The sequence below is a fragment of the Lucilia cuprina genome, chromosome 3 (assembly GCF_022045245.1).
Source record: "Lucilia cuprina isolate Lc7/37 chromosome 3, ASM2204524v1, whole genome shotgun sequence".
Lineage (NCBI taxonomy): Eukaryota > Metazoa > Arthropoda > Insecta > Diptera > Calliphoridae > Lucilia > Lucilia cuprina.
The window spans coordinates 10,199,051-10,223,129 of NC_060951.1; the positions used below are offsets into that span (position 1 = coordinate 10,199,051).

General features: G+C 31.8%; 2 protein-coding genes across 3 annotated transcripts in view; one reads left to right on the forward strand and one right to left on the reverse strand.

Moving 5' to 3' along the window:
• LOC111681989 (glucose dehydrogenase [FAD, quinone]) overlaps positions 1-18,615 on the forward strand; it is a 33,964-nt gene extending 15,349 nt beyond the window's left edge. The window contains exon 2 of the mRNA XM_023443901.2: positions 16,117-18,615. Within this exon, the coding sequence (XP_023299669.2) occupies positions 16,279-18,168 (1,890 nt within the window). The 5' untranslated portion in view covers positions 16,117-16,278 and the 3' untranslated portion in view covers positions 18,169-18,615. The remainder of the gene's footprint in view (positions 1-16,116) is intronic.
• The window catches only part of LOC111681149 (flotillin-2), a 347,120-nt gene that overhangs the window by 237,302 nt on the left and 85,739 nt on the right, over positions 1-24,079 (reverse strand). The gene's annotated exons all lie outside the window — the stretch shown is intronic.

Consider the following 24,079-nt stretch of genomic DNA (forward strand, 5'->3'; position numbering starts at 1 on the left):
CCAGGTCCGTCTGGAAGTTGAGCAAATAGTCAGGAATGCCCAAAGATCCTGCTGAATTATAAATTTACAGCAGAAAAGTGGAACACCAACGATTGAGTCTGCATCGTTAGTCTTTACTAGAACATTCGCAATATGATTCCCTTCCGGTACCCAGATAAGTTCTAGGTTTAAATGGTTCTCCTACTCGTTAACAGACGTCTGACATTCGTGAACCAATATGGATGTCATATAGATTTCAGTTAGAGATTTGATAGTTGTATATTCCATAGTACACAGCTTACTGCACTTTTTATGGCTGTGGACACTTAACTATTATTGTATTTTTCGGATATATTTTGGATACTAAAAACGAGGAAGTCACTAAATAGATTACGAAGAGATAGTCAGCAAGAGAATCCGATATCGCTTACAGAGGGAACACTTCAGTGATGACTGCATTCACTTTCGTTAACATTAAAGTGTATTTGTGAGGAAATAAGAAATAAATTCAACCAGGCGGCTAGTAGAAATGATGGTCTTTTTTGGATACATTTCCTCGACGAACTGCTGGATATAGCACCCCAGCCGTTTGAGTCAATGTATTTAATAAATGGCAATAATTTGCATTAACGTCTTATAAAGTAGTTGTCTCTGATTCATCCTTAGTCGTGAATGTACTCTTTGTAAACAAGACAATCATCATTTTAGTGTCCCTTTCGAAATCGAAAGCGGATACAGTCATACCTTAACCGTCCCCATAGTAATGTAATGTGTAACGAAAAGATTCATTGCCATGTATTGACTTATTTGTTTTGGCTTTTTGACTGTATCTTTGTAATCTATGAAGTGACGATTGACTTCTTCTGACTCAAATAGCTAGGTGGACACAACTTCTTCATTAGCATTTCAGCTTCTTTATTTAAGCACGCTGATAACATTAAACGCAAGTACCTACAATGCTCACTTATACATATATGACCACTTAAATAGGTGCTTACAAGTAAGGTGTTTAAAAGTTGTTTTGTTTTAAACACAAACAAAAAATGCTCACACAGTAGACGATCCTGGGCTTCTTGTTCGTTACTCGCGACAGTGATTGACTTCCTGTAGCTTAGAGGTTAGTGTTGCAGTGATAAGTTTGACTCCCATCTGAGGCAATAATTAAGGAGCGCACTACAGGGCCGATGGAGTTGTACTTTTTTGGAGTTTTTGTATATATATGTATATACATTCTCCTTTCAAACTAACTACTCACGACACTACTAGTTGTAATACATACGTATTCTTGTATGTGTGTGTGTGTAAAAAACAGTTGCTAGTATGTTTTTTAATGAAATACTTATGTAAGTGATTACATGTTAGTCTTTGTAAGACTACATAAATGTAATTCAAACGGTAAGTAGGAATCATTACGAAGTAAATAGTAATGTAACTTCTGGTCAATACCGAGTTTTTTGCTGGGTTTATATGTTGGCTTTAAGACCTTAATATTAAAAATTTTAATCTGAGTCATAATAAAAGATATAGGAACTGTTGAAAAGTTGTTTTAAAAAATATTAAAATATTTTTGTTAATTACTGTTAAAAAAATTAAAAAAATACAAAAACGTCTGGAAGTTTTTTCATAAACATTTATGTAAATTTTTTTTTCACTTATCGACCAGCTTTTTTCTTTCTTTGTTAAGGGGACAAAATTAGGTCATACATAGCCAAACCAACAGAAAAAAAACAAAAATTTAAAGTACATATGAAATGCAAAAAAAAATTTTAAACAATCTCCAAAAATATACAAACTCTAGTTGAGCAAAAAAATATGTGCCAAAACAAGTTTGTTAAACAAAAAACCCATTACCACCAACACCAAACCATGATTATAAATGTATCTTTCAGTAACAAAAAAAAATTTTAAACAAATATCCATCCATTCATAGCAGCTAGACAAGAGACAAATGAAATTCAATCAACATTACATTATTGTTACGTTTAGTGTTTATTGTTTTATTTATTTATTTTATGTAAAATTTGTTTTTTTTTCGCTTTTTGATTTTTGTCTAATTTATTCACACAAATATTTATAACCTCATAAATATGTAACTAATATATCTATAAATGTATCTGCTATTTTTTTATACATTTTAACGACATGTTGTGTTATTATGTCTGTTTGCAACAGAATTGTGATTTATGGAAATTTGTACATATTTACATATGGTTGTAATGTAAATGTCAAGTAAAACATATGCAGGTAAATAATGTAAAATGAAAGTGTACATTTTTGTGTGTGTGTGTGACAAAATTAATTTGTCACAATGATTATGTAAATTGTTTAGGGTAATTTGAATTTAGTTTAAGGAACTTATTTTGACAAAAAAAATCAAACAAAAATATAAAAATTGTTAAAAATTTTTTATTTTTCAACAGAGTAATAATACTTTGTTCAAAAACTTCAGCGTTAAAGAGTCATTTAAAGATTTCATATGTGTTTTAAACACATCTACAATATGCAAACTGAACTCTGCTCGCTTTTGCCCCCTTTAAAAGGTTAAAATAATTTGCCGCCTAAAATACGGCAACAGATTTGCTAATAATAAATTTCTTTATAATATTTAACAAAAAACTTTTCGTTTTACTAATATTTCACAGCATACCTTTTGGCTGTTGTTAATAAAGTTTAGTTAAGTTGCCAGATTTTCACCAGATTTAAACCTGCCACATTTTTATATAGTTTTGATATATTTTGCTTTAGATTGAGTGAAAAATATTTTTGCTCTTGGAAAGCAATTTAAACAAAAAAAAATATTTTTATAAGTTGATCTTCGCTTTTATCATTCTTTCTTTGATATTTTGTCTAAGTCGTTTAATAGATTCACTTTAGAAGATAACTTCAGCTGACCTTTCGTCACACACCCTCCTCTGAACGCTGAAGTTTAATAACGTTATGGAAGAGGAGTAGCATTGCTAGCATCAGATTTATGAAGCTTGAAGCATTATAGGCTTCAAGGCACGCCTGGTCTTACCTTACGGTAGTACATTTTCAAACACAGAGTGAGCTTATACATCTTATACACCGATGACAATTTTTGTACATGATTCTACCGGCCAATGTACAATTTTATTGCTCAAGTACTCGAGCTATCTAATCTCCGACCATTGCTGCGCTCTTGCTCAACATCCAATATGCAAAAACATTACTCTGTTGAGTCGTCAATAGCGTAATGTTGACGTAATACGTAGACCTCAACATCCAATATGCAAAAACATCACTCTCCAATAAATGTTTCAAAGCAAAGTCTGAAATACTACCCTTGGGCTACCGGTCCTTATGAAACCAGATAATGTTTTCTGCTTCCATTCCATGCCAGTGAATACATTTGATCATCAGTAGTTCATAGACACGGCAGACTAGAGGAACTGGTATTACCTATTTCCCCCGTTTTTGCAATAACACTAAGACGGGGCAAAATTCGTTTAAGTAACGTGCCCTCCGGGGGTCCTTCGGTATAACATCTGCTGGTGATTTAGAAGCTCTATTATCCTAGAGACAAAATGCCTTGTAGTCACAAATCGCTTTAAAAATGATTTATTTGTGCCAAATCCATATCGATTGATCACTGGACTTAGAAGAGAATAATACCACCCCAATACAGGAGGATTCCAACAGCTTAGATATACAGAGGACACATAGAAGATTGTGGGAAAGACCGACATTGTTTGATTTCGAGACTTGTCGATGGTTGAAACATCCCCAGAAGCAGGCTTTTGGGAGTTTAAACAATTGCAGCTTTAGGGGAACTTGAACAGAAGTTCAATAGCGCCTCGTCACTTGAAGAACAACTACGTATTATACTGATATTTTTACATTTACCCAGTCTAGATGTGGCAAACTAACTTCCTGCGATACCATTAGCTCTCATAATTGTCACGCCTAGCACAGTTAAATGAGTTTTAGTAGCATTGGGCTCATCACGCTGTGAGAATACGTGGGTCATGCTTCTCTTTCTGTTAAACATTCACCAGTCGCCCAATATGAAAATACATACTGCTTGAGGATTCAGACAGACATACAATGGGGCAATTGGACAAGAACACCATGATCACTAGTCTCATTGAGGGGATAATAGGAGCGTTCTATAAATGAAACAAGAGCTATCAGAGAAGGGCAGATTATTTCTTAGTTTTGCGTTCAAAGAAGAACCTTTGGGATGACAAAACACTACCATTTACAACCACTTGAGTTAAGACGTAGCCACAATATGCGAAAGGAAAGTTTAATGCGGATCCCACAGTGCAACCATGTCTCCATATAAAGCCCTTTTGAAAAAATTACCTTGACGCTCAAATATCAAAATTTCTTAAACATAAAACTCTTTTGTATTACAACTAAATAATTAGTTAGATCAAATTTTCAAATATTTTACAACATCCTATGCTATTCGTTTCTTTTAAACAGAATCTTAAATATTTAACACATAACCAGCCCTAATAACCTTCTTCTTAATTAGTTTAACGTAATATTTGAGAAAAAAAACTACATACCGGAAGAATGTGTGGCCAGACAACTCATATACCACATTCTATTAAATCTCAATAAATCTCAATAAATCTAACTAAATTGTTAAATTAACACAACTATTTCTTTTTGTTGGTATAAGTTTGGTTAGTTACACCTATTTGGGGTGATTAGAACTTGTTTTAAATAGTCAAGTAAAACTTTTTTTTGTTAACAAAAAAAAAAAAAAAAAATACTTGTTTCGCTTGTCCCAACCAAAAGTTTCGGAAATTTTTAAATTTGTCTATTAATGCGTTAAAGTTAATAAATTGTCAGAATATGATTGTAAATTTAATATGTTTGTTAATATTATATCATTGATATTAATAATTTAAAAGTTTTAAACTTTTTTTCAAAAGTTCTTTTAAATTGTCTAAGATCAATAAATGGACTTTGAACGTCTACTGTAGTTTTTTTAAACTTTGCTTTATGCGTATAATATTTCTTTTCTTTTAAACAAAATTCATTCTAGAAAGATGATTTTGTTTAAGTTACATTCTAAATATGCAGAGTCTATGGACCACGAATTTGTTTTTATTTTCTCATTTTTAATAAACTTTTTTAAACTCTACATCACTACAGTGCGGAGGGTATTATGCGTTTTTGCTTAATGTTTGTAACACCCAAAAATATTGGTTATACACCTACCTTAAAGTACAGCAATCGGCCCAGAACCACTTTCTGATTTAGCAATGTCCGTCCGCCAGTCCGTATGTGCGTCCATGTAAACATTGAGCGAGCGCTACACGTCTTAATTTACCAGATAATTTGATAGAATTTGGCACTTCTTTTGACTCAAGAATAAAGTCTAATGCAAATAGTTAACATCGGTGTATATAGCCGTACCACTACCATTACTCGATAGACCCGACAGTACAGATCCAAAATGTTGTTGTTTTAGTTACATCATCTCAAAGATCCCGTTGAATTTGAACGATTATCTGAGATATATCTGAGATATATCAACCAGCGATTTGGCAAACTTGTCCAACTTCAAAAATCTCTAGAAGTATGACCTTGATCATCGGATGAATGTAAACTCTAAAGAGAAACTTTACTTCAAGGTCAATATCGAGTTGAAACACTTCTGTGTTGAATTGCAAGGTTTTGGAAAATTGTCACTATATTAATATACGAAAGATCTGAAGTCTGAATCTGAATTTATGGCGAAAAGGTGAGTCTTCATCAGCAGATGAGTGTAAACTCTAAAGGGAAACTTTACTTCAAGGTCAATATCGAGTTGGAACTTCTGCGTTGAATTGGGGTTTTGGAAAATTGTCACTATATTAAAACTATATTAAACTCTATATTAAACTCTATATTAAACTCTAAAGAGAAACTTTACTTCAAGGTCAATATCGAGTTGGAACACTTCTGTGTTGAATTGCAAGGTTTTGGAAAATTGTCACTATATTAATATACGAAAGATCTGAAGTCTGAATCTGAATTTATGGCGGAAAGGTAATTTTTTATCCTCAGATGAGTGTAAACTCTAAAGAGAAACTTTACTTCAAGGTCAATATTGAGTTGGAACTTCTGTGTTGAATCGGGATTTTGGAAAATTGTTACTATATTAATATACGTAAGATCATTCTTGACTATCAGCTGCAGACTGTCAAATCAGATTATATCTCTAACTACCTTATGCAAAAACGGTTATTAAATTAACAATGGTTGTTAAAACCTGTTTTTATATAGAAAAGGTGTGTAGTAAACCATTGTTTACTTTAGTAATCGTTTTTGCATAAGACCCTAGATCTCTTTATTTCAAGGACATTATTGTTTTGGAATATCGGCATTGAATGAGTCATGTCATAAAGAGCTTATTTTAGAATGTATATTATGCTATGTATACACGGTTGTTAGATCTCACAATCGGTCAGATCAGTAATGCTTTTTCTGACAACGTTGCAAAAGAAAAATAGACATTTTCTGAATATTTTACTGACAACGTTGTACGATCTGACAACCTGTAACACGATACAGTTGATACAGACATTTTCTGAACACTTTTTTGACAACTTTGTAAGATCTAAAAACCTGTTCTAAACATTCTATTAAAGAGCAATTGACGTTATCTATGAATATTATGACTAAAAGCTCTGATATACGGTTGTCAGATCTTACAACAATATATTCAGAAAATATCTAACAATCATGTGAATTTTACAATTTTGGTTTCGAAATATTGCCAGAGCCAAAAGCATATTGCAAGACAAACATTGGAAAATCTAAGAACCTCTTCTATAAATATTATAACTAAATGCTCTGATATACGGTAGTCAGATCTTACAACGTTGGCAACAAAATATTCAAAAAATGTCTTACAATCATGTGAATTTTACAATTTTTGTTTCGAAATATTGCCAGAGTCAAAAGCATATAGCAAGACAAATGTTGAAAGTTGATACAGTTGTTAGACATTTTGTGAACACTTTTCTGACAACTTTGTAAGATCTAAATACCTCTTCTAAACATTATATTAAAGAGCAATTGATGTTATCTATGAATATTCTAACTAAAAGCTCTGATATATGGCAGTCAGATCTTACAACAAAATATTCAGAAAATGTCTAACAATCATGTGGATTTTACAATTTTTGTTCCGAAATATTGCCAGAGCCAAAAGCATATTGCAAGACAAACATTGAAAATTGATACAGTTCGTAGACATTTTGTTAACACTTTTTTTGACAACTTTGTAAGATCTAAGAACCACTTCTAAACATCCTGTTTAAGAGCAATTTAGGTTATCTATGAATATTTTAACTAAAAGGTTTGATATACGGTTGTCAGATCTTACAACAAAATATATAGGAAATGTTTAACAATCATGCGAATTTTACAATTTTTATTTCGAAATATTGCCAGAGCCAAAAGCTTATTGCAAGACAAACATTAAAAGTTGATAAAGTTGTTAGACATTTTGTGAACAATTTTTTGACAAGTTTGTAAGATTTAAGAACCACTTCTAAACATCCTATCAAAGAGCAATTGACGTTGTCTATGAACATTATTACACTATTGTCAGATCTTACAACGTTGGCAACAAACTGTTCAGAAAACAACAATGGTGTATAAGTAGCTTATCTGAATCTGAATAATTTTATACGGATTTTGAAAACTAAAGTTAAAAAACAAAATTCTGCCTTTAATCGTTTTGCAAGTCATCTTTTTCAGTTCCCTTTCACAGCAATCTTTTGTTTAACTAAAATCGTTTAGTCTGATTATTAACTTATTAATCATTATTTTATCGATATTCTAGAAGTTTTTTTCTTAATTTCTTTTGTTCGAATTCACAAAAAAACTTGTATATTTTCATTAACTTTTCTCACAAGTTTCTTATGCTAAACGTTCAATATGAATTTAAATAGATTCTAAAAATTTGCCACTAGTCATCTTATGCGACACACTTATTTGTTAAAAATACTTTTTTTTTAAACAAATTAATTCTTAATAATAGCAATAGAAAGAAATTAAATATTTTAACAAATGACTTGCGAATTGAAAACTTGTTTTGACAGATTTGAACGCTCGAGTTTCGTTTCATAGAGTGACAATATTTGTTTTTTTGGGGGTTTAAAGTTTTCAATATGCAAAAGTTTATTTCAAATTATGTAAAACTTTCACTATCTGTTGTTTCTAGATTTAAATATTTGTAAACTAAATGAAATTACAACTGTTTCGCAAAAACAGTTCCAGTTTCAATGAAATATTTAAAAAATTTAACAAATATTTTGTTTTCGCTCATCGCAGCGAATCTGTTTTCTTTGTAATTCTCTTCACAAATTCCCCTTTTTACCCTTTATATCACACCATTAAGTTTGTTCCAACGAACATCATATTATGTCTTCAATCTGATTTTAAATTATTCGTTTTGTTTTTATTTCATTTCTTCTTTTTTCTTCTAATTTATCAAATTATTTAAATTTAAAACACAATTTCTTCTTTATCCGTCATTATTCACAATAAAAGTTTAACGGAAAAAATGTTTTTTAATGCTTTCTGCGGCTCGGTACCTGCTTCAAGCAAACTTTTTTATGGGATTTTTTGGATTTTGGGAGGGGGATTTAAACAATTAAACTCATTTATATGTTAACATTGTGCCATAAATTTACCGCCTTTAATTTAAATTCTAGTCGGGATTATAATAAAATATTTGTGATTATCATTATTAAATAATCTTTAAAAAAATTTAGAACATAATTCAAGGTTAATTAATAAAAAAAAACTATCCAAGACACACCTTGTTGTTTGTTCTTGGTTCTTTTACAATAGACCTGTTTTTTTGTTTAATAAATAACAAAAGTGGGATTTCCAAAATGGACTATAATTATTGTTATGTAAATAAGGAGCGGTTTAATGATCATTAAATTTCTATATAAATGACTACATCTCTTTTTTCACTAAGATTAAGTTGAAGCTTAATGTTTAAGAGGAAATTTAAATCAAGAAAATTTTAAATAAAATCAGCCGCCAATCAAAAAATTTTTTTTATTATGTAAACACTAAACAGCTGTTTAGAACATAAACAACTATTGTGAATGAAAGATTAAAAGAAATATCACAATAGCAATTTTTCTACGGGGGAGATGAATTTGTTATTGTTGATAACAGCGAATAACTTCTTAACTCTACTAATTGTCCTCTATTTAACTCTATATACAAATATCGGGTACGTTAGCTAGAAACTTTCTTAAACTTAATGAGGATTCGTTAGTAAAATCTTTGTGAGAAGTTCACACATGTTATATTTACAATGTATATTTACTTGATAAAAGATTTTCCTAAATATTTTCCTAATACTAGAACTACGACTTTACATCAATGGGGAAACACTTCTAAAAAGACATTTAAAAAGGAGAGATTTGATAGGATCCGATAAATTGTTTTAGTTTTGAATGATCCTAGCGATGTGAATAGCAATGATACTTACTTATACAGAACCAATCAATATTTAGAGAGTAAAGTAACAGCTTTGACTTAGGAAGTTTACTAATTAGGGAAGACTGACCGATTTTAAGCAGAGTTTAATAACGGATTTAAGAAGGATACTGTTGCTTGAAAAGCTTAAACATAAATAAGTCCTTAAATTTAACATCCAGACGAATGAAGTGTCTACCAAGTGGAGATCACAAGGTGTCGGACGAACATGCAAGATAAAGTTCCAATCTATATCTAAATAGGAGGAGACATTTGAAAGGCAGTAAAATCAGTCATTAGGCATAGTAATCAGAACACCTCAAATAGATTCAATTACATTATCATAAAGTTATGTAATAGAAGAATATAGAAGATCCAGAAATAGATATATGCTACAGAGTACTAGCTTCCAGGCAGAAGTCCGAGCAAGAAGGAAATGCGTAAATTGGATTATAATTGGCGCTAACAGGGGTTAACATATTAATCGACAGTCGGAAGACTATTTTGGGTTGTAAGAAATTTGTAATTGAATACTCTCCAGAGGTGGGGGTATGTATTATATAGATGCCAGACCACTCAGGAGAAGTCGGTAAAAAAAGAACAAAAGTACTAGCTTAAAAGGCAAAGAACCCCGTTGTAGTTAGCCCAATGAAAGCAAAACCGTTTGACGCAACGAGGACTAAATTAAAAATATGGTAATGAGAAACTCCTAAGGATTATTGGAGTAATGAAATGCTGGGATCCTATGGGGTGACCCTAACTAGAATAGGACAAGAAGCCTAATGAAAATAAGCAAGTCTGAGGTTAGTATTCTCAGTGAACACATAGAGGATTACGGACACAAATTTGGACGATCGGATTCAGATATTATTCCTAATATAACATCCCTCACGAACAATGAGCTATATATGAGTGAACTATAAGCATTATTGGAGTAATGAAACGGTGGGATCCTATGGGTTGACCCTAATGAGAATAGGGCGAGACGCATAATGAAAATAAGCAAGTATGAGGTTAGTATGATGGCACATAATTTGTGTGAACATATAGAGGATTACGGACTCAAAATTGGACGTGCGGATTTAGATACTATGCCTAATATACCATTACTCACAAACACTGATTTGGAAAATTCTTAATAACGTCAAGGAAACTGAGTTTTTAAACATTGCATAGAAGATCCTTGTTTTTAACAGCAAACATTTTCCTAGCGATCAGGTCTGATAGTTGTTGTAAGAGGTTGGCTGTAACTGGATGTTCTAACCTGGGAAAAAACTTCCGGTTGATACAGCTGTTGCTGAGTTGACAATCGATGGCCGATTGAGAATCGGGTCTTTCCGGAGCGGAGATCCAATTGTCGTGGGAACCAGGCTGATAGTATTTTACTTTCCCCATCAATCTAATCTAACCTAATAGGTGAATGGCTTGAAAAGAGTCTAAGGTCTTACTGCTTAAAATTGGCCCAAAAGTAACGAAGACACTAAATAGTTATTATTCTATTAGAGCCTTCACTAATAAATTAAACAATCTCATACCATATATAATTTATATGGAAGATGCCACGCCTCCTTTTTCTTATTCGCCCATTTTCGCCTTAAATCTTTATATTTATAAATAAGTTAAGATTAAAACTGATATATTTCCTTGAGATATACAAATTTCACGCCCACAGTCCTCATCTTTTGCTAAAAAGAATCTTGATATTATTAGTCGTTGGGTCGAGGAATTGAAGGTGTGTCAGATCGTAAGGACTATCTACGTAAGAGTTACATTAGCAGTTATTTACATATTAAAGAAGAATCGATGCAACAGCTTCTCTGCCATTGCTTCGCTCTATATTGGCGCCGATTAAGATATTCTTTTACAAGGCTTTTTCATTATATAAACTTTCTCGAAGAAGTTTCATTATGTGATTTTATATTGGAGGAAAGGGAGGGACTAGTAGACGTCAAAAAATTTCCAGTTCTCAATGTTTATATGAATTAAATGTTGTCTGTGCAAAATTCGAAGATTCTAGATTTATTATATTGAAAGGTGCCACGCCCACAAATTCTAGTTCGCCCATTTTTCACAAATGTTCATATAAGAGTTGCCACGCCTCCATTTCCTAATCCTATTATACTTAAGTGAAGATTGAAACTGATATAGTTTCCATATAAAGAGACCGCCCATTTTTTGTTTATAATGAAGGTGCCACGCCCCTTTTTATAAACCACCTATTTTTGTCTTAATTCTTTATATTTATACTTAAGTGAAGATTGAAACTGATATAGTTCCTTGAGATGTACAAATTTAATGCCACGCCCACTATAGAAAGAGCGCCCACTTTGTTATTCCTTAATTAGCTGTAGCAGTTTCCGATGTATGTGATTTTTATTTTAAATATATTTTATTAAATTTCCTATTGGTCTTTTGAAATTTTGAAATTTTAAAAAATACATTTCACAAAAACTTGATCAGTACGTGATCAAATTAATGTATTTCTACGCAGGCCTAACGTACTTTACTCTTAAAGTTCATTGATTTTTTTAATGCAAAATAAATGAATCATTATCTATTTTTTATAATATAAGAGAGTAAAAAACAAAAACTCACTCATTTTGAAACTAAAACAAAAAATACTATAAATATTGAAAACCTTTTTGGATTAAACTATAAAAGAAATAACATTTCAACAATTTGAAACAAATCTACAAATTGTAGAAAAAAAATTAATTTTCAAAACTATAAATTTTTAAACACACTTTGCGAAAAGGTTATGTCATGATAAGAAAAATCAACTCTAAAAACAACATTTTGAAAACTATCAATTAACTGGGTCAAGTGCTGTGACATGCCGTTATTGTATATTATATATCTGTTAGTTAGTATGTGTTTTAACTTCCGCGATATTAAAATTGTTTTTATTTTAAAACAAATACTTCCGTTATCTCTTTTGCTCGTTTTTTCTTCTTCTTCTTCTACGTTTGAATTGACTAATTTTCAAATTCGTCTTAATATTTTAACTAGCGGTTTTTTGACCATTATTTATTTGTTATAAGCTATTTCATATTAATTATTAATTAATTATTTTTTTCTATTAAATGTAAAATTTCAATTTTATTTTTAAGCTAAAGGTTAATAAACTTTTTAATTTTAACATTTTTTTATTTATAAATTTTTTTATATATTCCATTTTGTTTTTTATATACAAAATGTTTTTTTATTTTGTTTAAAATTATTTTCTGTTTAACTCACTCTATACAAGTTTTCTTTAAAAATATTCTAGGTTTTTTTGTTATTTTTATTTAAAATAAACCTTAACATTGACTAAAGTTTATTTTAATTTATAAGAATCTATTCAGAGTGGTTTTAACCTCGACCCAATAAACTTGAACCAAACTAGTAATTATTTAAGTATCAGTATTTTGCAATTTATGTGAAATTTAAGGTTGCCAGATGACTTTAATTTCATTTGTCATGCAAAACTATAATTATTTAGCAATTCTAAAAAAAAACAGTAAAAACTACACTTCACAATCCACCGATACCTTTTTTAGAATATGATCAAGTCATTGTCATGTCATTTTATATATATTTTTTTAAATTGTCAATGCTCCTTTATAATTTGTCTATTGAACCAAATGGACCTGCTACTAATATTAAAGTCTGCATTGTACATAATGTAAAGACGTGCTAAAGGTTTCCAACGGGTTCATCTAGAATTTGGAATCATATAATACACGGGTTGCTACTGTGTATTGCTTCAAACTTAGACATACTTTGTGGGGGTATCATTATATCCTGGTTTTTAAACTATAGCCCAATCTTTAGTCAGAACCATAGTCTACTTGATATTCTAGATTCTAAGCAATTCTAATGTCTGGACTATAATCTGAGCTATAATTTATTATATGATCTCGAAAATACATCTATAAATGTGGACAGTAGTATAGAACACAGTTTGAACTTTAGTCTAGTTTAAAGTCTTTGAAAAAGAAAAGGCAAAAATACAGTCTAGCATAAAATATGAACTGTAGTCTAGTCTGTAATTAGACAAAAGGCAAGTCTAGTAATAGTATGGATTACAATATAGTCTATAATCTGAAAAAAGTTTAGTCTACAGTTTAGATTTTAGTGTAAATGTGAACTTATAGAATATATTTTAATATACAGCCCTGAATAGTCTAACATACCTATTCATACTTAAGTATCAAACAGGATATAGAAATGTTGGCCTAGAATTTGGGACCTTGCCGTTAATCTGGCATAGTCCTTAAACAAGACTATAGTTAAGTATATGGTCTGAACTATAGTAGAGTATAGACTATAGTCTAGTCTAGTCAATAGTCTAGTTTATAGTCTAGTCTATAGTCTAGTCTATAGATTTGTCTACAATGTAGACAAGTCTATGTGTAGTCTAAAATCTAGTCTATAGTCTAGTCTTTAGTGTAGTCTATAGTCTAGTATATAATCTAGTCTACAATCTAGTCTATAATATAGTCTATAATATAGTCTATAGTCTAGTCTATAGTCTTATCTATAGACTAAACTATAGATTAGTGTATAGTCTAGCCTATAGTTTAGTCTCTAGTCTGGTCTACATTCTAGACTATTGTCTAGCTTTTAATCTACTCTATAGTCTAGTCTATGGTCTTATCTACAGACTAATCTAATTTTTAGTGTATAGTCTAGTCTATAGTCTAGTCTATAGTCTAGTCTATAGTCTAGCCTATAGTCTAGTCTATAGTCTAGTCTATAGTCTAGTCTATAGTCTAGTCTATAGTCTAGTCTATAGTCTAGTCTATAGTCTAGTCTATAGTCTAGTCTATAGTCTAGTCTATAGTCTAGTCTATAGTCTAGTCTATAGTCTAGTCTATAGTCTAGTCTATAGTCTAGTCTATAGTCTAGTCTATAGTCTAGTCTATAGTCTAGTCTATACTCTAGTCTATAGTCTAGTCTATAGTCTAGTCTATAGTCTAGTCTATAGTCTAGTCTATAGTCTAGTCTATAGTCTGGTCTATTGTCTAGTCTATAGTCTAGTCTATAGTCTAGTCTATAGTCTAGTTTATAGTCTAGTCTATAGTCTAGTCTATAGTCTAGTCTATAGTCTAGTTTATAGTCTAGTCTATAGTCTAGACTATAGTCTAGTCTATAGTCTAGTTTATAGTCTAGTCTATAGTCTAGTCTATAGTCTTGTCTATAGTCTAGTCTATAGTGTAGTCTATAGTCTAGTCTATAGTCTAGTCTAAAGTCTAGTCTATAATCTAGTCTATAATCAAGTCTATAGATTTGTGTATGGTCTACCTTTGAGTCTAGTCTATAGTCTAGTCTATGGTCTTTTGTCTAGTCTTTACTGTACTCTATTTTCTAGTCTATAGTCTAGTCTTCACTCTAGTTTACATGTTTGTCTTTAGTCCATATTGGAGTCTATAGTCTAGTCTAATGTCGGGTCTATGTTCTAGACTAAAGTGTAGTCCAGTCTGTTGGCTAATCTATTGTCTAGTCTATAGTCTTGTTTTGTATAGTCCAAAACACATATATTGTTTTTGGAACTATATATCTTCGGATATATGTAAGGTTCTCCGACTTTTCATGTATCCTAAAATTCAGTGTTCTAAAAGTAGATATAGATATAGCGAAACTTCTGACTAGTGCTTTCAAAGGTCATCTGCTATGTTAAGACTATTAAATATGTTAAGAAGTCTCAGAAGCTTACAAAATACTTTCAAAATAAAAGTTAGCTTGAAATTTGATAAAGATTAAATTTGATTGTCATTGGCAATCAAATTTAAAAAAATTTTGAAAAAATTAAGCTTCGCGAAAGCTTTGTTTTAAAAATATTGGATTTGAAATCCAAAAAAATTGCTTGCTTTAGTTTTGAAAGCAAAACTTAAAACTACTTTAGTGCTTCTTTAAAAGTATATTGAACTCCATTAAAAAGTCTGCATTTTATCTGAAGAGGTTTTCATCATGATTATTTCATCATGATTTAATGATTCATTTAAGAAGTTAATACTAAATACAGACAAATATTTAAATTTACATAGTTTTGCATTAATTTTGCAAACTGGTTTAAATGAGAACACGAGCTAGAGAATACAAACATTTATAAATATTTAAACTATTCCATAATAAATATACAAAATCTGAAAACATGCTAAAACACTTTACACAGATCTTTTTTTTTAATTAATTTCAACAGTCGCAGTAAAAGTAACTTAATATGGAGATACAAATGACTCGAATGACTAAAACAAGAAAACGATTTAGAAAACGATATTGGAAAGTATTTGAATGAATATTTTTTTATGTTGAAAGTTGTGGTTTCAAAGATTTAAATGAAATCAGTTTATAATGGTTGGTAAGGGAGAATCATAGAACAATTTTTTATTAAGTAACATTACCGATCATGTGATACTAGGATAGATCAGCTATAAACCTTTGATCAGTAGTTGAGGGCTTTAAAATCTTCCCAACTTTTGTTGAAAATTTACTTTTGAATAGATCTTACCTGCAATGAAAAGAATTATATTTTTGAATTAGTTTAGTTATAATTTTAAGAAATTCATGTTAATTAATAAAACATATCAAATTATTTGTAAAACATTTTTAAATTTCGTTTTCTTTTAATATCTTCAAAACTATATTTAAATAATCTTTGTTCTTCTCTCTCTCTCTTTTTAGAATTCTCTCTGTGAGATTATTTTCTACAATGATCAAACGTAAAAAGCTGTAAAAGCTCTGCAGAAAACGAACTTTAATTCCCTACAAAAACAATAAAATAACGAAATCCTGAAAAAACACCCCGAATAGTCTTCCCAAACGAAAACAACAACAACAACTAACATGGTGCTAAATCTACTCTTTATAACGACTGTGATAAAATCCACATTTGGTGTGGTAACCACGGGTCTCTGGCTAATACCCCTAATACTGGCCGCCATTACCTATTACAAATACGATAATGTTGATCCAGAATCAAGAGTATTCGATCAAACGAACATATACAAAGAATATGATTTTATAGTGGTGGGTGCTGGTTCTGCAGGAGCAGTGGTGGCCAATCGTTTAAGTGAAGTGTACAAATGGAAGGTTTTACTTATAGAAGCTGGACCGGATGAAAATGAAATATCAGATGTACCCTCTTTGGCAGCCTATTTGCAATTAAGTAAATTAGATTGGCAGTATAAAACAGAACCTTCGAATAAAGCCTGTTTGGGCATGAAAAATAATCGCTGCAATTGGCCACGTGGCAAAGTTTTGGGTGGTTCCAGTGTCTTAAACTATATGCTGTATGTAAGAGGCAATCGTCATGACTATGATCACTGGGAGTCATTGGGTAATCCCGGCTGGGGTTATGATAGCATTTTAAAGTATTTTAAGAAATCCGAAGATAATCGCAATCCCTATTTGAATAAGAATCCCTATCATGGCAAAGGTGGCCTATTAACTGTGCAGGAATCTCCTTGGCATTCACCTTTAGTGGCGGCTTTTGTAGAGGCTGGTACTGAGATAGGTTATGAAAATCGTGATATTAATGGTGAAATACAAACGGGTTTTATGATTGCCCAGGGTACCATACGTAGAGGTTCACGCTGTAGTACCGCTAAGGCGTTTTTAAGACCCATACGAAATCGTCCCAATTTTCATTTATCCATGAATTCCCAAGTTACCAAGCTAATAATAGAACCCGGCACTATGAGAGCCAAGGGAGTAGAATTTGTTAAGAATGGTCAAGTTATGAAAGTGTATGCCAAAAGAGAAATCATTTTATCAGCTGGTGCTATTAATACCCCTCAAATAATGATGTTATCGGGCATAGGACCACGTTCCCATTTGGAACAACATGGCATAAAGGTTTTACAAGATTTACCGGTGGGAGAAAATCTACAAGATCATGTGGGTATGGGCGGCTTGTCGTTTCTGGTGGATAAACCTGTTTCTATAGTACAGGATCGTTTTAATCCCACCGCTGTTACATTCCAATATGTCTTAAGAGAACGAGGACCTATGACTACCTTAGGCGGTGTAGAGGGTTTAGCTTTTGTGCACACACCCTATTCTAATAGATCTATAGATTGGCCTGATATACAATTTCATATGGCTCCAGCCTCTATTAATTCGGATAATGGAGCTCGTGTTAAAAAGGTTTTAGGTTTAAAGGAATCTGTTTATCAAGAAGTCTATCAACCTATAGCTAATAAGGACACCTGGACTATAATGCCTTTACTGTTAAGACCCCGTTCTAGAGGCTGGGTTAAGCTAAGATCAGCTAATCCTTTTGAGTACCCCAAAATCAATGCCAATTACTTTGATGATCCCTTTGATGCCAAGACCTTGGTGGAGGGTGCAAAAATTGCTTTACGTGTAGCCGAAGCCAAGGTTTTCAAACAGTTTGGTTCTCGTTTATGGCAAAAATCCTTACCCAATTGTAAGAAATTTAAATTTTTATCGGATGAATATTTAGATTGTCATGCCCGCACTATATCCATGACTATATATCATCCCTGTGGTACAGCCAAAATGGGTCCAGCCTGGGATTCTGAAGCCGTAGTAGATCCTAGATTAAGAGTTTATGGTGTTAGAGGTTTAAGAGTTATAGATGCCAGCATAATGCCCACCATTAGTAGTGGCAACACTAATGCCCCTGTCATAATGATAGCTGAAAAGGGTGCCGATCTAATCAAAGAAGATTGGTTCCATAATCCCGAATATAAAATAGTGAATAAAAGTTAGCGTAGCTTAATAATTTAGAAATCAATTAAACTATGTTTTTAATTTTTTTTTTAGAATAGAGTTCGCCAGACCTCGAAAACATTTGATTACTGTCATTAACCAAAGGTTGTCCACTTGTTATTTATTATTATTATATATTGTCATTGTTGTTAAAACATTTTTCACATTCAGGGGGCATTAGCTTTAGAAAAACAACAACAAATAAACGAGTAAATAACTCAGAGTTGCCATTGTGTCATAAATACGTTTTTCTTTTATTTAAAAAGTTAGTTTTTTTAAATTATTTTTACTTATTATTATAGTAATAGTTATCGCTTAGTCACTTTGTTTATTCGCTTATTTTCCAGTTTTACGAGCCACTTATGACGTTTTATTTTTATTATTATTTTTTATTTATATTTAAGTAGCGAATTATGTATGAAAATGTGTTAATTTTAATTGCAATTATTTTAGTTATAATTTATTTATGTTTATTTTTATATTTACATTTATAATTGTTAACTACATATTTAAAATTTACTTGCAAATATATTTGTTTAGTGTTCTTTTAATAATTAATGTAAAATACAACTTTAATATTTAAATAAATAAAATTGTAATAAAAATTGTTAAAAATATTATGCATTTGTTTTTATTGGTATTTAAAATAGATCACATCCAAGATACTTGGATCTAACTTCAACGACTATCTGACAGTGACAAAAAGAAGTAGTCTAGAGTTTTACTGTCCTCTCCCCATGATCTACATTTGTCTGAATCCGCACGTCCAAATGTATATAGCTGTCCCCATAATCCCGTGTGTCCATTGGAAGTAAGAACCATATATATTATATAGACTTTGGGGAGATTTCTCGTCTTATTCCAAGAGGTCTTAACTCTTTCGCGTATACCGGACACCGGTCTACATTTTTCTCTATTTAGAACATTATTTTGAGTTCACAGCTACAGTAAATGGTTATTACCAAAGAAAACAGAATTATTTTTTAGATACCCTCCGATATCTTTCGAAAACACTTTTTCCATTTTCATCAAAAATGATCGATATACATCAAAATCAATAAAAAGTCCAGCGGTTTAGTTTTGTGCGTAAAAGGGTTAAGGAATTCTTTTACTCGTCAAGTTAACTACCACGACCGCCCTTCACTTTAAAGCCGACTACTACCGAGTATGTAGTCAAACACTTCTTACAATCCAATATTGCACTTTATCAACTGATATCGCTCTAAATATCTTTTGGTTGTCGGTAAATATGCTAACTCCTTTGGATGACCTACTTATTCTAAACCAATTTATGCATTTCGGTATTATACGGACTTTTGCCTATAAATCTGTGTTGTAATTCTGTAATTGATGATATAAGTCTTCACTATAGAACCCCCAATGTAGAACTTTTTTGCCTGTAAAGCTGTCATATTCCCAATTAGTAAGGTGCCGAATGAAAGGGCTTTTACAACAAGCACCTGAGCCTAAAGCCTTAGTAGCGACTTTTTATAACGTAAAGGAGTATAATCATATAAGCTGCCATTTTCCAAACAGATCCTGCAATGACATTAAAATATGTAAGACGGTATCCAAAAAATCTTTAGTTAGTGGTAGTAAAGTTGAGAAGTCTAATCCTTAAAGCGAGTAGGAAATCACTTACTTGCCAAGAGACAGCTCAGCAGTGATTTCCAATATTAGAAAGTTTAGGACACCGCAGTGCCATCAATACCCACTTTAGGATGTGATCATCAACTATAAGACAGTTAAATGAATGACCATAATTGAGGTTATCCAAACAATCCTCCATCGGATCAAGATGGCTACCAACTTTAATCCATGATCCTTGAATGATTGACACGATTGTTTCAGTTGAGTGCAGTAAAGAAATGTGTAAATTGGATAAGGAAAAATATGGTGCCCACAGGGCCTAATGAAATTACCGACTGGCAAGAAACATATAGCTTTAATCCAGGGACCTTGGACTATTTCCAACAAAGTTTCAAGTCAGAGCAGTAATGGTATGAGTACATTGGATTAGAAAGAAATATGAGTACCAGAACACTCGGGAGTAGTCAGCAATTAAATTTAGCTTTAACGGGAAATGAGCTCGAAATGGTTAACCTGTCAAACGCAAAACGATTCGACGCAACGAAAGCTAAATGAAAAATATGGGAAAGAAATTTCCATAAGGCTTCTTGGAATAATGAAACGGTGGATAAAATCACAAAAATCGTGTGAGGGGACCCTGATGAGAGCATGACGAGGATGATAGTACGTTTTTTAGGGTGACACATAGGATTGCGGGCATAGCTATACAAAACCGAACGTACCGATTCAGACGAATGTAGAGGATGTAGAGAAGACAGTGAAACTCCATGGTCGTTTTTTTAGAAGTGATATTTCGAAAATAACTTAAAATATGTAAGAAATCATAGAAGATTATGTACCAAAATTTCATTGAATTATCTCCAAAATTGCAACCTACGTGAAATAATGAACGTGAAATAATGAACCGATTTTAACCATAGGAAATAGGCTTCGTTCCTGGAACAATAGAAGATCATGTACCAAATTTCATTGAATTATCTTGAAAACTGCGACCTATAGTTTGATTACAAGGTTTACAAGCCCTATTCGGGGGTTCAGTTGAAGAAACCGATCTTAACCATTTTAATAGGCTTTATGCCTGGGACAAATTTCATTGAATTATCTTCAAAATTGCGACCTGTAGTTTGATTACAAGGTTTACATGGACGAACGGACAGACGGACGGACATAGATAAATCGACTCAGAAAATGATTCTGAGCCGATTGGTGCGTTACAAACATCAGCACAAACCCAGTATACCCTTCCCACTAAAGTGGTGTAGAGTATAAAAATCGTGTACAGAATTTCGTTGATTTATTTTCAAAATTGCGAATATGTAGTTGAAATACAAGGTTTACATGGACGGACGGACATGGCAAAATCGACTCAGTAATTCTTCTGGTATACTTTAAGGTGGGTATAGGACCAATATTATTGTGCGTTACCAACATTACCTACCTAAAGTGGTGTAGGGTTTTAAAATTTAATATTTATATTAAAACTTAAGAGGTTTTTTCATTTAGATCTGTTCAATAATATGAAATTTACGTTCTAAACTATAAATTGACTTTTAAAATTATAATTTCACTTAAACATTAATTATAAAATAAATTAAAATAAAAATTCCAATAATTATATTAGTATTTACTCACGATTTGAATGTGCAAATAGTTAAATCAATTATAATTTGAATAACAAGTACTAGACAATTAACTTCCTTAAAACATAAGATGTTCATTTTGAAAAAAAAATTCCTATGATTTTCAAAAAAAAATATTTTCTTAAAAAGTGAATAATTGCGAAATTAAAACAAAGAATTGCACACTCATGTTTAATAAGCAAAAATATAATAATTTTATTTAAATATTAGCTGAATTATTTAATAATTTTTGTTTATATTTAAAAAAAGTAAATAGACTTCCTAGTTAAGATCCCAAAGAATGACAAGCGTATAAATTTAAAAAAATTTCATAAAATTTTAAAAAACCATGCATAATTTTATTATTATTTATTTATTTGTTTGAATAATTATTATCTTGTAGTGTTTATCTAAAATACATATATTGTTTAATTGGACAAAGAATAAAAAAATAAACAACTCAGACACCTAAGCTTAAGTCAAGTGTAATTTTAATAAATAATAAAAATCAATCACCATCTATATCTATAACAATGGTTTGTTTTGATCTATTCAATGGTTTAATGACTTTTTAATCTTTTATTGAAATATTTTTTTCATTATTTGTTCATATACATATATACAGTAATTAAATTATTAAAAGATTTATAATTATTTAGGTGTTAAAAATAATATAAATCTATTAAATCGGGGGTGTTACTTTCTGACATGTTGAATAAACACTTTGAAGAGTTTCAATTGTTATTATTAAAAATATATTCTTTGGGTCTTATTCATAAACTTTTATCAAAGGTTTATAAATCACATTTTCATACAAAATTTCTTCCATAAACCTTTAATAAATGTGTATGAATAATCCCCTTTGTGTATAATTATACCCTTCACCTTCGTGAGAAGGGTATATATAAGTTTGTCATTCCATTTGTAATTTCTATAATATAATTTTTCGACCCTATAAAGTATATATATATTCTGGATCCTTATAGATAGCGGAGTCGATTAAGCCATGCCCGTCTGTCTGTCTGTCTGTTGAAATCAGTTTTTAGAGCACCCCAGATATCGGCGAGATCCGAAACTTCAATAATTCAGTTAGACATGCTTTCGAGAAGATCGCTATTTAAAATCAGCTAAATCGGTCTATAAATAACGGAGATATGAGCAAAAATCCGAGACAACCTCTGAAAATTTCATCAAAAAAGACATATTTTTTCTATGCTTTGTTAAAAAGCAACAACAATACTGTGAATTGGAAAAAGATAGATCAGAGATACAAGCCGAAACGGCCGCCGAAGCGCCGCCGCCGACTTCTTTCAGCTTAAAAGCTAAGCCGGCTTAAACGTAGGAAGGCCATAGGAACATGCTGAGGCATAAATCCAAGAAATGTTCATTGGCTCTATGATGCAGTTATCAAACCTATCATGTTATATGGATTTGTTGCCTAGTGGCAGACTCTTGATAAGGCTTCACTCAGACAACAACTGGAAAAAGTCATGAGAGCTACTGAGCTTCTTATAACTGGCGCTCTCAGAAATAAAGGCGTTGTTCAATATGCTCAACTGGCTCCCGGCTGATATTCTAGTCAGGCAATTGGCTATGACAACCAGATTGTGTGCAACTGGCAATTGGAAACAGTATTCCATAGGCCATGCTAGGATGAGTGATCTCATACCAAATAATCAATATTATGTTGATTATTGTATTCCGGTACCGTTTCTAGTGAGACAGTTCCGATATCATATCTCTACGGAGTCTCAGGAATTTCTTCGCCAAACAATTGGTTCCGAGTATATACAGACGGATCCAAGACGGCGAAATGAGTTCGCGGTGGCATTTTCATTGAGGAATTTGGAACGAAAATCTGTTTCCGACTTAATGATGAATGTAGCATGTAAAATTGGCTAAGGTACTATCGGATATCTAATAGGGATATCGGAATTTTTACCGATAGTTAAGCTGATATTAAATACCTAACTGTTGTGTTTTCTACATCCATACTTGTGAATGAATGCCTCTGAATGAGATGGCGAGACATTCGAACATCACCATAATTTGGGTAAAGGAACACGGGATTTCGTATGAAAATAGCATTGCTGACTCCTTGGCAAGAGCTGCCACCATGCTTTGCTGACTGCAAGTAGACCAGTTCTGCGGTATTCCACTACTTGCAATAAAGAATAGCAGATTACAAATGGTCACGTGAGCACAAGAGCTCAACAGCTCAAGGGCTGTGGCCACAAATAAATCCACTAAGGTCTAAATATCTTCTTGGTTTGTAAAGACCGCAGCTAAGGAGGCTGATATCGATTATCACTGGACACTGTAAAATTGGTAACCATGCTAGACACATTGGTCTTCCGTTCAACGATTACTGTAGAAGTTGTCAAAAAGAGGATGAAGAGAAAACTATTACTCATCTTCTATGTGTGTGTTCTGCTCTGGCGGATCTTTCTGATTTGTCGAATATTCAATTGGTGTGAACTCAATACTCACACTGTTAATCCATGGCAACTGGCCTGGTGTCGTTCTCTTTCTTTCTTCAAAACCTTAATGCAACTCTCACTTTCTCTTTACCAACGTCTGTTTTTTCCACATTTTCCCTATCTCTCATTTTCTTAGTCACTTAAGCATGCGTCCGTTCTTCTGTATGCCTTCTATAGGACGCTATTTAAAATAAAATTCAATGAACTGTGCGGTACATGATC